General features: G+C 37.1%; 1 protein-coding gene across 7 annotated transcripts in view; it reads left to right on the top strand.

Annotated features, from left to right (window-relative positions):
• LOC142358248 (C-Jun-amino-terminal kinase-interacting protein 3-like) overlaps positions 1–15,037 on the top strand; it is a 90,354-nt gene that overhangs the window by 33,662 nt on the left and 41,655 nt on the right. For 6 of the 7 annotated variants that reach the window (XM_075409696.1, XM_075409721.1, XM_075409702.1 and 3 more), the window contains 7 exons: positions 813–1,043; positions 1,353–1,410; positions 5,710–5,766; positions 6,181–6,276; positions 9,993–10,172; positions 11,859–12,005; positions 12,475–12,645. In XM_075409696.1, coding sequence (XP_075265811.1) covers positions 813–1,043; positions 1,353–1,410; positions 5,710–5,766; positions 6,181–6,276; positions 9,993–10,172; positions 11,859–12,005; positions 12,475–12,645 — 940 coding nt within the window. The remainder of the gene's footprint in view (positions 1–812; positions 1,044–1,352; positions 1,411–5,709; positions 5,767–6,180; positions 6,277–9,992; positions 10,173–11,858; positions 12,006–12,474; positions 12,646–15,037) is intronic. The other variant, XM_075409716.1, reaches the window with a different exon arrangement.

Raw genomic sequence — 15,037 nt, 5'->3', positions numbered from 1 at the left:
CTACCCCAGCACTACGCACCTCCCCAACCTATCTATCCACCCACCCCACCTAGCTCCCCCCGCACCTAAAAAATTGTCGGGATTTTTAAAACACTTTAATGTGGTTTGTTGGGCTACTTTTGTTTTTTTTCTCTTGTCTATTTAAATGTTCTGATTTAGGTAAGTTTAGGTTAGAGATTGTAATGCGCGACGATTCGAGTCGTTTCCGGTTTTCTACCGGCTATGTTGTTTTATGCAAAATTTTCGCTTGACAATTTTGACTTTTCGAGTGACTTTTTCGCCCTTGACTTTTTGCGTTTCGCGTGATCTAAAATTCACTCTCAATCACAATATCAAGCAGCTGAACTCAATCGGTGGCAATTTAATGCTAAAATTCAAATGAAAAGTTCGCCGAAACTGGTGCCATTTTCTACTTTTAATCTTAATAGTGGTATATGTTAACCTCTAATGTGGTTTTTTGAAGCCCACTATTGAACTTCTTAGTCCCATTTAGCTCCCCCTCCCTTCTTCCCCCCCCCCCGACCTAAGCAGGCTGCAACTGATTAGAGCTCCCACTAGTCGTTCTAGAGCAATTCTTCCGACGTTTAGTCGGTTATGTTTTAGTTAGCCAGTATGAGAAGGAAAAGTTTTATATTTTCAGAACTTGCAGAATTTCAATTTTGCAACAGCTCAGCTGGCATTCTTTTTGGTGGTGCTGAACCGAGGAATCTATTTTTTCTGGAGATAAAAACTTGTCTATTTATAAAAACTTGTCTATTTAAAATTCTGTATGCACTCACCTTATACTCCTGAAATTATTATATCTCGTACAGGGACTCGAGAATCAAACTGGTCAAACGCCTTTAAATTCAGCGATAACCAAAAGATCGATGAAAGTTTTGAAGACTGGAATTACGAAGATGATGATAACCAGTTCCAAAGAGGCCAAAAGGGCTTCTATGACGTAGCATCTGCTGCGTCTGCAGATAAAAAGTTTACTGACGATACTCAGGAAAAAGGAGCCGAAGCAGACACAGCTGGTTTTGTACCCTTACAATTGCAGGGTAGGGTGCACATATTAATAAACTGGGCAGTTAGACGTCTGTCTGTAATTTAATCCAAATTATAACACTTGACAGCTTCTTATGTAATAAAATCTATCCTAAACACTTACGTTAGCTGACCTGGGCTGAAGGATATTTCTGACTAATTTCTGAGGTAGTTGGTTATTGCCTTCTTCCGTCTCTTTAGGGCAACTGGTTTAGCAATGATTTTTGGCAATATATGAGTTTAATCTGTCCTAACTACTGGTGTTTGGTTTTTCCTATTCTTGACTGTTTTTAATGAATGAAAATTATGAAGGACTGTTTTAGGCATGAACGAGGAAGTTCACCAATTGCTGGAGGAGAATGCCAGATTACAGGAAACGAAGTTAGTGTTTTTTTATTATATTAAATGTTTCAAAACGTATTGAAACCTCAATCAAGATTGCAATTTCGATTGGTTGACATATAGAGTGAAAAGGCTGGATGAATGCAAAATGGGCCTCGAAAAATGAGTGCATTTAAATTTTTCACCGAACTTCCATTTAAAAAAAAATCCAAAATGTTAAGATGCCGGTGACGTTTTGTTTAGAAAAATCGGCACTGACTCCCCTCATTGAGTTACAGTAATGATCATACTTTGGCAATTATGAAAGCAAAACATTTGGTTCCTAGTCCATCATCATGGAAAAAACAAATTTAAAAAAATGTTCTCTTCAATAATGCCTTATCGAAGAAAAATGTATTTTTTTAATTCGTTTTCCTTGATGATAAACTAGGAACCAAATGTTTTGCTTTGATAATTGACAAACTATAGTCATTGCAGTAATTCACAGAGGGGAGCCAGTGACAGTTTTTGTGGAAATAACTGGAAACAAGTTCAAGATTTTCAGCAAAAGTTCAAAATATAACTTTTTTTACGTGGACAGATTTTTTTATAGGTTAAGTATAAAAAATGTAAATGGTGTGTCAATTTTTCGAACAGTTAACCTCAGATTCTATAGTTACGTAGAGGCAATGGAGAAGCTTATTTTTAAGAAGGTTGTTTGTATATCGTGCTGCTTTGATCAGTGATTTAGTGGATGAATTCAGGAATATATCCCCCTTCGGGCAAAGAACTTGCGAGGAAGACTGTCCCTGTCTTTTTTTATTTGTAGCTACTATACCAAAATGTTGACCCCTCATTTTTTGTCTCTTAATGTTGACATCTCTTTTAATGGAGAATAGTGTTCTGTCCTGCAAAACGTTTGGTTTTGAATTTTTAAAGGTAATTGGCCTCAAAATATTAGAGCGGATGAGGATTCTCTGAGCATTCTCTGTGAAATGTGATGTATTTTATGCGTTTTTCAAATACTCGGTATTGATTGGATTTTCCCACTTGGAAATAATACTTCCTAACATCCTCCGGCCTGGAGTACTGGGTCAAGCGGACGAACGAGTGATCGAACGACACGCGTATGACTCTCGAGCGTGAGACACCGTCGAAACCGTACTGGAGTTCTTCGATGAGAGTAGTGGGGTAGTAATTCCTTAGGTTTCTTTTTTTTACTATCCAAACTAAGTCACCGGTCTTGAAATGCTGCTCGAAAGGCGTCTGCCACTTAGATCTACGGTCCATAGCTGGTACATACTCCCTTAAGCCAACTTGACCAAATTGCGTTGGCATAAGACATGGAGAGAACAGTAGGTACAGCTTAAGATGTCGAAATCGTCAACGCCAACGATTGTTTGGTTACGAAGTAAAAAATGTTGGTGTTATTGCGCCGAAGTCGGATGGGTCAACACTAACGTGATTTAGCGAACTGGCGTCCAGTGTATATTCGACCTGATGAAATGTGTTCAAAATCGCAACCGTGAGGCGAACTTTGCCGAGGATTTTATACAGTACTCTTTAAACTGAACACCAACCTCTACGTGATTCCACCCTGGCCTGGCACTCCGGGTGTTTTGAACCTCAATATGATGCTTTTATGCGCACTTTCCGCGGAGGTGATTGATATTCCGCTTTCCAATGCTCTCATGAAGCGCCTTCTTGGCTCCCGAGGATTTCGTACCAGTATCTGACCAAATCATAGTCGGTGTGCAACGATGGGAGACGTACCGCTTCCCGTACAGAACTGATGTTCACATACAAGGCAACTTCAACGTGGACAGCGCAAGTAGGCAGACAATTGATGAGATATCCACCCTCTTCTCGGTTGTCCAACGCTTGAGTTGATTATGTTTTTTCGGGCCTCTGGAGCAATACTCTATGGCTTTCATACGCTCGTGAAATTGTTCGTCGAGCGTTGAACTGAGCTGCGTTGGTGTTTTTTATTGCTGCGATGACAAGTCAATGAATTGCTCACTACATCATGCCATATTGTTCACCAACTTTTATCATGAAATGGCCCAATTGAAATTAAGTTTTTTTCGTTCGTTTAATTTTTAGTATCCGATCCGAAACCAGACGTAATGCATACCCGTTGTTTGTAACAATTTTGTGTCACTTGAGGCGCAGTTTTTATGGCTTTATGCAGTAAACTTGCATTAGTAAACTTGATTGCAATTTGCTCGAGTCGAAACCTTGATTAAATTTTGTCTGATTATCAAATTACTTTTCCAAAGATAGCGCACTTTGGAAAATGAACGTTACGTTGTTGGTTTCTGCAAAATTTGAAACTTCGCAAAACTTGACTCTCCTTTTTCTACAATGTTTTACGCTGTTTTTTTTCTATCGTATATCGGCAATCCACTTTATGATTATATTCAAAGTTTTTTGTTAGTTTTAAAATTTCAAGCCAATAAAGATCTGTCTAATCAGAAAAGAAAGATATATGGTGGTTTTTCAGCAAAAAATATACACGTGTGGCTATCGCTGTAGCTACCTGGGGATATACTGTTGTTGAGGGTGGGTACTTTGTTTGCCGGTTATTTAGTTGCTCTCGAATTGGAAGCAGTTACTATGAACCTGTGTCTTATGCAAATTTTTCGATTAAATAGGAACCTAGCAATAGCCCTGCATTTTTTAATAGCCCTGAGTTTATTAATAGCCGCCCTCATCTGCGCTGCCGGCTGTTATAGCGCTCCTATTTTTTTAATTTTACAATTCAAAGGATTGATTCAATTGGATTGTATTGGGGCTCTGTCCTTAATTGCTCTCGAATGAGAAGCAACTATCGTAAACTTGTGCGTTTTTTAATGCAAATTTTTCGCTTGACCGTTTTGCGCTTTTCTTCTAGGATAATCTTTGACTTCTCAAGTGACTTTTTCACGCACTTCTTTTTGATTTTTGAGTGATTTCAATTGCTCTCACTACGAAATAAATTTTGTTGTTCAAACGAAACCGATTATGAGAGGCGATGACAAGTCTGTGATAGACGAATGGTTAATACCTCCGTGGAGGTGAAGGATTCGGACTCAGAAGGTCACAGGTGTGGTTCGAAGCCTACCGTCGGCTGATGTTTTCGCACCTATAAAGAAAATTTTATCCAGGCTACAGCCCGTGAATTAAATTGCGTCGCCTGTAATCTGAGAGCAATTTTCCCGACGTTAGTCGGTTTATGTTTTTATTTACTGCATCAGACAATGAGAGTTCAGATGAGTCGGGTACACGCATTTTCAATCTCTGACTGTTCAAGATAGGGTGCATTTTTGCCACAGCACGATAGGGTGCATTTCTGCTCTGGTTTTGTCCTGTCCTAGGAATGGTCTTCTGATCGGGTTCTGAGTTGTGGTAGACATATTAGCAAGCTGGCCTCAGTTTTGGTAATTGTCCGTTGTCAATGATTCTTGCCGGTTAAAACTGTCCACGTGCGATCTCTTCGTGTACCTCCGGTCAGTACTCTGACCGCGATAGCTTTCCTCTGAGTATCAGTTAATGCAACTTGACAAAGTTGGACGCAGGTGATAACTATTAGTGCAAACTGGTTATAACTTTTGTTGCTAGTCAGAGACATATGACAAAACCAATTGTTCGCTATGAATAATTGGTGAGCAACAAGTCGCGTGGGGAGTCTTGTTATCGCTTACTCGAATGTATTAAACCTCCGAAAATAATTACAGTGCTTTTGGCTGGCTATCCAGAGCGGCACCAGAAGTAAAGGCGATGAAAAGCTCTTTCGGATAACCTTTGAGTTCTATAAGTTTTAAGGTATTAACATTGTGGTGGTAGCTAGGCAAAGCGTATTAACATCGTAACGACGTTTTTTGATGGTCATTTGACTGTTTTTTTTTAGTTCGATACGGGTCACCAATTTTACCCAAATGTCCAAGAATCCGAAAATCAATGAGCCTGAACTGGTCTTAGTCGGTAGGTTTTACCACCAGAAAACAGTAAACGCCAGCTTGGCTTAAGCTTAGAGTAGCTGTAACTACAACCACAGTTCAGTCTTTTGAGAGCGATTAGGCCGATGTTAGTCTGCTATGTTTGAGAAATTTGTAGAAAAAATTGTGAGTGGGAATTTGGGCGGGAAGTTGCTATAAACGGTAAAAAATGAAGGAATCTGTTAATTTTACTTTTATTTGTTACCCACTGGCTTTGTAAATGAGCAAAATCGAAATGAATTTGGATGACAAAGAACGGTTTTTTCGACATTTTTTTTTTGATAATATACAGCAATAATTGGTTCATTCAGTGCTCAGAGATCAAACATTGAATAATTGAATGCTTGAGAGCACTGCGGTGACTGTCACGTGATGTGTTTAGGAATGCCCTGAACATAGTGAAGGACGACCTCATTGCAAAAGTCGACCAACTTACCAAGTAAGTCCCAGTTTTGGCTGCTTCTCATTTAAATAGGTTTAGACAACAACTAATTGTTTCAGCAAAGACGTATTTCAGCCTATATTAACAAAGTTTTATGAGTTGCGTAAAGAAAAATGGAACATGCAAGCCGTACAAACTTTCTAAATGGCCCAGCTCTGTCTTAACTGCTTGGAAATGTGGAAGCAGATTTAATGCACATGTATTTAAGCCATTGAGTTGTTTTGATACACAACAATTGCGACTTGTTACGCAGAATAGACCAATTTCTTCACTTTCATGCTATCAAAATTTATTAGAAATATGCTTGACAAAGTTATTTAAATAATTAATTCCAATGATAGCGTTGCAAGCTTTCGTGATCTTTGACTTAGAGAACCGTTAAGTAAGTATAAATGTTTCTGTGCATTCTAGTGAACAAGAGTTCATGAGAGAGGAGACAGAAGCATTGTTGAAGTCACGCGATGAACTGCAGGAGAGACTGATCAAAATGGATTCAGAGGCCAAAAGGTCAGCTATGCTTTGATGTCATTCTCCGACATGTCTCGGCTAACAATGCTTTTCTCCGTTTGTTATGAATTGAAATTGAAGTTGAATTATAAACGACGTATCATGGTTTATCTTTGATGATGTACAGAGTTATCTTTTTGAGTTCGTTAAGGGCCATCGCACGCTGTCGACTAACTATAATCGTCAAAATAATGGGACATTACATTGCCTTTTCAATTTGAATTAGAAACTGAGCCGGCTTTTTCCCATTTTTGTCGAAATCTAAGGTTTCAAAAACTTAGCATTTGAAGAGGAACACTACAGAAGATACTATAGAAAGCCGAGGATTTGTAGAGGGATTTTAGCGGTCATAAGTCTGAAAAATTGCTCTCAACTAAAGCTGAAAACAAGGCATTCGGATCCAGTTACTTGTTTAGCGAGATATTTATGCCGCTATAATTTATTTCCGAATGGCTGCGAGACAATTCTAAGTTATGCTAAATATTGTAATAATTTAATTTCTCTTGAATAAAGTTAAGAAATTTTTGTAAACGTGCGTGTCTTTATTTCGCAAAGTTTTTGCTGGACGGTTTTCTTCTAGAATATTCTTTACCCTCACTTCTAAGATTACGTGGCTCCTATTCGAAGTTTAAGCTGCTAACTTAATTGGTGACTGTAAACCTGTTTTTAATTGCACTCAAACGAAGTTTGAAGCCATTATTGTAAACGCGTCGGTTTTTTACTTGACCGTTTTTACGCTTTTTTCTAGAACATTCGGTGACTTCTCAAAGTGACTTTTTCAAGCTTCACTTCTTCATTTTAAGTGATTTCATTTGCTCTCATTCTGAAATGAAGTTTGTTGCTAATATGAAAGTGATTGTTAGCCGTTGAGTAAAAACGCGATTGTAGCTTAGTGGTTAAGATGTCTCACGGCTATCCTGGAGGTCTTGTTTTTGAAACCCTAAATGTTTTTTCACCAAAAAAATTCTATACACCCCAACATACACACCAACATAATTTGCCCCCCGCCTGTCGTTCGAGAGCAATTCTTCCGACGCTAGTCGGTTAATGTTTAATAGCCGCTCTCATGTTCTCAGCAGGCTATTATTTTGCAGGCTATTATTCCTATTTAATAGCCGCGTCAGCAATTCCAAGCGGCTATTATAGCGCTCCTAACTTTTTTTTTCGTCTAACAGATTTTTGTTTCGTCTTACCCTGACTTTTTCAATGACTTCTGCTTTGCAGTTACAATTTGTCTGCGTGACGTCATTTCTGCTTTTAGGTCGAGTGCGTGACTTACCTCACTCAAAAAAATGACTTCTGAACTCTCTTATGGAAATTTAATATATGAACATTTACTATTTAAAGATCAATAGTGTGCATCTAAGTAGTTCCATACTTATATTCCCTAATTCTTGAGTATTAGTCCTGAGTTTTTGATTTTGAAAATCAATTTTGAAAAAGCTATTTTCCTTATAGACCTTTTGTGTATCCTAAAAATGACAGTACGTATCTAACCCAAAAAATCTAGTGGTCTACAAAAGGACTTTTGGTCAATCTGCCTATCTTGTTTCCTTAGTTGTTTCAATTCTTGGAAGGCCACAAGCGTCTATCGCGTCTATTTTCCGGCAATCCGCTGGCTACGTTTGTTTATTTTTACTTCATCGAATAGAAATTTGTTTCGCTTTACCTCATTTCGCCGCTTTTTCGACATTTTGCGTGAAATATTTGACTTTTCTAGGTTAGTTTTTTTGTTCAATCATTATGCTGAAAATGCTTGTAAGCAACGGTTACTCTGCAAATAATCTAAATTGAATTGAATCAGTATCAAAACATGGAACTAAAAATCAAAACTGGAGAAACCCATGAAGCCCAATTTTAGATGCCCGCTACTTGAAGTTTGATCTAATAATTCTTAGTTACCGCCTCGTATTAGTTATGGTATTGATACGAGCCCCTGTTGAAGTTTGTAGCAATTCTCTAATTCCTGCTATTTTTTAATGCAATTTTTTGTAATATGGACTTTTCGTCTGATCTTTTTTCTTTTGTCCATTTGATTTTTCGTCTTCAGAAAGGAAGAAACAGATAATACCGGAGGGCATTAAGTTGGTCAGAAGTTCTCTTAGAGCCTTGCGTGCAACTAGTCTCTAAGTATACGATTTGCCAAATCTGTTTAGGAGACAAAGATTCCTCATGTGGTGGGCGGTTCTTATAATTTGAACCCTCAATTTTGGTCTCCTGCTTTTAGTGGACGGACGAGTTTTTGTTTTAATTCGTAGGTTTTCAATAGGTTAGTCTTGTAGCTATTCATTTTATTCTATTTGATTGATTGTCTGAGAATGTTTCAAAACGTTTTTTTTCTGTTTCCATCTGCTTTCTTTTTCATGATATACTTGGAGGTGGGATTTCATTTGTTAGCTATGTCAATAAGCTGTCAAGTTTTTTTATTTCTGGACTTGTCCTGCTGTTTGTAAGTGCTCTGAAACAAAGTTTGTAGCAATTTTGTCCTGCGGTCTTTTTTTGCGACTTGAAGCTTGACTTCTTGATTTTTGCGTGATCTATATTGCTCATTCACAATTTAAGCCGCTAACTCAAATGGAGGCGCTGGACTTCAAAATCAAAAGTCTCATTTTCATTTTTTTCTCATTTCATAAATCTTCGAAGTTGTCTATAATACGCTCTAACACTATCATTTTAAGCCCCGCCCCCACTGTCATTATACACCCTCCCTAACTCAAGTAAGCTATTCCTCAATCAAACCCCGTCTGTCGTTTGAGAGTAATTCTGTCGACCGTAGTCGGTTATGTTTCAATTGCTTTTCGATCTGTTAACAAATGTTAATTGAAAAAAAGTTTTTTTTTGCTTCTCGACTTATCTCACTCACTGTTTAATTAATTGGAATTCGGCCGTTTGTCTTCAATAAATTTAAGCAATATAGTAAAGTTCAATTTCAAAAGAGCAAGATCGAAATAGGCATAAACAGATAATGCTCAGTCCTTATAACATATTGAATAAAGCTAGAGTGTATTGTAAACTGTATTTGAGTTAATGCTAAGTGCTCGTTAGTATGAAGCGTATTTGCCTCCAATTTGGAGTTTGAATCAATCAGATTTATCTCGTTTAATGAGACTGTTTTTTAGTGTAATGAGACTGGAGGCTAGATTGTAATATTTACGGACACTTAGAAGGACATTTAAACATATTAGCTGTCAATATTCTGATCTTTTTCGTTTGTTTCTATTGCAAAACGGTTGCTGTTTTCCTGCAATCTATCGGCTATGTTCTAATGCAAAAGATAACATCTAAAATTACCCGCTGTCGCTAATCACTTGTTATTATTTCTTTTACGTACCCCATGGAATCTACGCAAAACATAGGCCTGCTTGCCAATTCATTGCAGTTTTGGTACAAATCGAATAGCCTATACTATTATTTTTTCACAAAGAGGTTCCAAAACGAGAACGAGCCTCATTTCTTCTGCACTCTTTTTAAAACGGTATTGGTCCCACAGTTTAATCTCAATTTTTATCATTAATGAGACTTAATGCTGTATTCGTTTTTTAATGACCAAAAACCAAAGAAAGTTGTTGTATAATTGTCAAAGTGACATAAGTGTGCTAGATATAGTTCTGCTCAAACGTAGGAGTTGGTTATCGACAATGATTTGTAAAACTTTAATATATGTAGATAAATCAGCGTGCTTACTAAAAATACGTTGAGTGCATCTTTTGCTATAGGCTGAATGCAGAGTTAGAGAAGACGTCAAAACTTGCGGAGCGAAAGGGAAGTGAGGCAACCATCTCACTGGCCGATGAGCTCAACATGACCACAAATGGAGGCAGCATATCTGGCGAGAAGAAATTCACACGACGCGAAGTCTCAACGCTTCTCATGGAGAGAAACATGTACAAAGAAAGGTGCGGCGGAAGTTTTGATGTTCTTTGTCGATTCTTTCATTTTCTTGTTCTGTCAAAATCGAGTTCTCAGTGGCGATACATTTGGAAAAATTTAAAGTAAAATGATTGAATTCTTGTTATAACTGCGAGACTGTAAGCTGAGTGTAGCTGTTTTTTGAGTAGTTTTTTTGTCGGCGTCTGACGCTATTTTTCGTTTTACATTTTTTCATTGCTCTTGAACGAAGTTATGGCAATTTGTAAACGTGTTGGTCTTTTTTATGCAAATTTTTTGCTTGACCGTTTTTGCGCTTTTCTTCTAGAACATTTTTGGACTTCTCAAGTGAATTTTTCACGCTTTCGTTCTTCATTTTGAGTGATCTATATTGTTCTCACTCCGAAGTAAAGCTTTTTGCTGAAATAAAAATGATTGCATCATACCAACAAGCAAGAGTGGATAGTGCTTCTGGTTGGGGATCGGGAGGTCCCTGGTTCGAATCGCGGCGTGGTCAAGTGTTTTTGCACTCATAAAGAAAATTTGATCTAGGCTACAGCCGCTGAATTAGATTGCGTCGCTTGTCGTTCGAGAGCAATTCTTCCGTCATTAGTCGGATTATGTTTTCCACGTCGGAAACTTCAAACGAGCAATTTCCTTACATTACAGACTAGCGCCCCTACCAAATTGGGACGGACTATTCGGTCCATTTCACATAATTTTCCACGAAATGTATTCTAAAACATGAAAAATTGGCTTAAAATGTGTAATTATTTTGGCTGATTTGTCCATATTGTTGATTTTGGTGACAAAATTTGTTCCTCAGATTCCGCATATTAAAACTACGATATGCTTTAAAACATGCTCATATGCTTAATTATGGAATATGGTGACAAATTTTGTCACTATATTCCACCGTCTTTAATTCTTCTTTTCCACAAAGTGTGGAATATGATGACAAAATTTGTCACCATATTCCGTAAAAAAGGCCATTTTGTGTAATTTCTGTTAATCTAGTTCAAGTTCCATTTTTTGGGGCGGTTGTCTGTAATGTGGTATTTTCGGTCCTCTACTTTTGCGGTGAGTTCTAAGCTGAACTGTTTAATAAGATTTTTTAAACAAATGACTTACCTGACTCTCGGAATGACTTGGAATTTTATTGAGAGCGTTTCGGGAGTATTTTAATCCCTTTCAAGGTCAATGTAGGACTCCTATATAAAGATCAATGTTGATAATCAAGAATGTGACCAGAGTTTTTTTTTAAACAATGTTCTATTTTGAAAACTTTGTCTTCAAAAAGGTTGGTATTTGCATCAATTCAGTTCTTTATCTGTTGCTATCTATAATTTAGATCAGTCTTTTTCTCAGCTATTTCTGCAATCTGCCGGTTATTTTTTGTTTATTGGTGAAAATAGAACCACATACAAATCTTACAGAAGAGCATAAAAATCTGATGAGCAGAACCACAAAATCCTATTAATAGAACCAGAAAAACATCTGAAAATCAGCGTAACATTGAGAGTGAAAAGGGGCAGCGTCCTTTTGTTCTTCCTAGTCTAATACTTAAGCGGGGTTTTTCTCCAGGTTTCTCGGACCTGATCAATGGAGGAAAGCTTCACTTGGAGTTGAGCTATTCAACCGAGAAAGGCTTTTTCCGGGTTGCAAAGCTTTTAATTCGTTGCAATCATAATTGAGTGTCTTGGTTTTGTGTCTAGGTATTTGGAGCTGCAGGAGACAGTAAGGTGGATGGGGATGATGCAGGCAGAGAGATCAAAACACCCTGATCTCCTCAACAACTCCTCTTTCAACTCCACCACTGCCGACCAGAGGAAGATGTCCAACTCTGGCGGCATTTGGAGACTGTGAGTGAACAGCAGTAGTGATCTATTTGTGTTAGATAACTTAACTAAGACATCTTAGTCAGTTCTTTTCGAAAAAGTTTCCTTTTAATGAAAAAAACTACTTCCGTGGGCTCATAAGTCGGGAAAAGTATTTCACTGCCTCGTAATTTGGCAATTATTTCAAACGAAAGTTGTAGTAATTATATTAGTTGTGTGTTCTGACGTGGTTTTCAACTTTTCGTCCTCAAAAACGGGATGAACAGGTAAAGCCCGGAGGACATTAAATCGCCGAGCAGTTCTCTTAGAGCTCTACTAATTTAACACCAATTAACGAACACTGTCGGCACCTCCCACTTACTCCTTGATTAGACGTCGCTTGATTGGTAAATGAGATTCGCAAAATACGAAATATGGGTACATTTTGTCACGCTTTAAGTAAAAACGTTAAATGGCCAGCTTTGTGCCAAATAAACGTGTTTTATTTTGACAGGTTCTCTGGCCTGTTTGGAAGCTCTGCTCAAGGCAGTCCAGGAACAGGATCGACCAACACAACTAAGCGACCTTCAGTGGCGGGTGTTACTGCACTGAAGTTTGACAGCACGAGTCCCACTGTGTATACTGCTGTGAAAGCCACTCGATCTCAAAGTACCACGGGCAATAGGTAAGTATTCTCCTAAAAATGTTTGGACGAACGCTAATTTTTTGTAGAATTCGTATCAGCTATCAGTAATTGTAAATAATGTCGGGTTGTCGGCCTGAGAGCCCTTGCTGAGCTGACTCTTCGATGACTTTGAAGATAAATTAACTTTTCTTATCTTGCTTATGGATCTTTACAAATGTTACATCCGTTAACTATTTGATAGTTGTTAATTGCTCTCAAACGAAGGTTGTAGCAATTATGTTAGTCCTGTAGTCTTTGGTATGCAAGGTTTCGCTTCATCGTTTTTTCGTCTGGCTCATTAATAGCCGCGTCGTCAGCAATTCCAGATGGCTATTATTGCGGTCCTAATTTTTTTTACAATTCAAAGAATTTGAATTGTATTGGGGCGCTGTCTTTTTACGACTCGAAGAGGAGTATTGGTTTTCTTAAGGTTTTTTTTACGACTCGAAGAGGAGAATTGGTTTTCGTAAGGTTGTTTTTTAGCGGAAGTATAATTCGTTCAGACGCTGTTTTGACCTAAAAGCGAAAGTGAGTAAAATTGCCATGTGAACTAATTTATTCTGAGCGAGAGAAGATTTTTGATCATGCGCTACGTTTAGTGAACGACTTTCTGACTTAGTTTTTGACTTTTAGTAGTTTTTGACTGAATGCACATATAGATAACCGTTTTGTTCCCGTTCTTTTGTCTAAGTGGCCCAGTTTTTTTGCTTCTATTTTGGTTTTTTGTAGAAATAATTTTATTTCGATGCTATAATGAAATGTAAACCTCGGAAATTGATACCACAGTATTTTGCATAGCCTGAAAATCCGTTTCAAGGTCAAAATGGGCACGTATTTTTTGATTTTTTAGTTAATTTTTTGCTTTTTTCTATTGAGTTCTTCATTTTTGGATCTTTCAGCTGTCTTTTTTGTCAAAAATCCGTTAATGTGGCAACTTCTCTTCGATAATTCATATACTCAATGCCTCTTTCTACCTCGTTGTAATTAATAGCCGCCCTCATCTTCTAGGCCGGCTATTATTGCGCTCGTATTTTTTTTTTTTACTTCGTCAAACTTTTTTTCGCTTTACCATTTTTTGCCGCTTTTTCGACATTTTGCGTGAAATCTTTTTGACTTCTCTAGGCTAGTTTCTCTCTTCTCTCATTCTGCTAAAAGTGAATTTGAACATCAGTTGCTAAGCAAAGCAATTCAAAATGACCAGAGTCGGTATAAAAAATTGAAGTCAGAAATAGAAACGGGATAAACCCATAAAGCCTAATTTTAGATGCCATCTATTTGAACGTCGTTCCTATAAGTCTTAGTTACCACCTCTAATGCTTATTGGTGTTGATAGTAGCCCCTGTAGCCTCTCTCTAAGAAACAGAAGTATGTTCAACTACGAAATGCCATCAAAATAAATCTGACTTAAAATATTTTTGTACAAAAATTTTTTTTTCAATATATTCTATTCGTTCAATCCCAATCATGCTTATTGGAATCAACGGCGGCTATTTTCCGGCAATCTGCCGGGTATGTTTTTGTTTTTTAAAATTGTACTTTTGCTAATCCGATTTGGTAGTTTTTTTCCTATTTTTCTGTTTTTGTTTGTATTTTGCTTTTAATTACTAGAAATAATCTTTGAACAACATGAGGGACTCTAATTTCGTTTCAAAAAAATTCAATCATTTTTTGGCGTTAAGTTTTTCAAAAACATTTTTTTCATAAAGGCAGTCTAGAAAATTTTCTGAATTTTTTTTTTGCAAAAGGTTTCAATGATTCGTGTGTTTAAATTCTGCTTTTTCTTTTTGTTGTTGTTTTGGAGGATGGATTTTTGTCTCAAATAAGTCCTTGTCTTTTCTATGTCTCGAATAATGAACAATAAAATGTATTCGTTTTTCTTGATTTTTTAAATTTGTTTTTAAACTTTCAAAAATAACTTTCACGATTTTCCTTACAGTTTGTCAATACTGTAATGTTTTTAAACTTTCACGATTTTCCTTACAGTTTGTCAATATTCTTCACATTCCAGTTTTTACCATTTTAGGTTTGTCATGGAACCTACTTTTTTTTCGTTATATTGATTTTTTCAGTTAAAGAATTGAATAATTTCAGCTTTTTCTAAGATTTTTGTCATTTCTTTGGTTTGCAATTGATTTATTTCAACCTTCAAGGCGGTACTGGGACGGGGAGTTTCTCGAAAGCCTTTTCCAATTTTTTTTACCTATCAATATGCATTGCAATTTTCTTCCGGCCTTGGTATTATTTTTAAACGATTTTGTGCCTTCGAATTTTATTCTGTTGCTTATGTCTTTTCTATGATTCAATTAATTTTTGAATTAGTATTAAATCATGTCGTTTAGCATGTATGCAACAAGGAAGGAGTGTATGTTTTTTTGTCTCAATTGCAGTGATT

The sequence above is a fragment of the Convolutriloba macropyga genome, chromosome 2, assembly GCF_964194025.1.
Source record: "Convolutriloba macropyga chromosome 2, txConMacr16.3, whole genome shotgun sequence".
NCBI lineage: Eukaryota > Metazoa > Xenacoelomorpha > Acoela > Convolutidae > Convolutriloba > Convolutriloba macropyga.
This window is presented reverse-complemented; position numbering and strand designations above follow the sequence as displayed.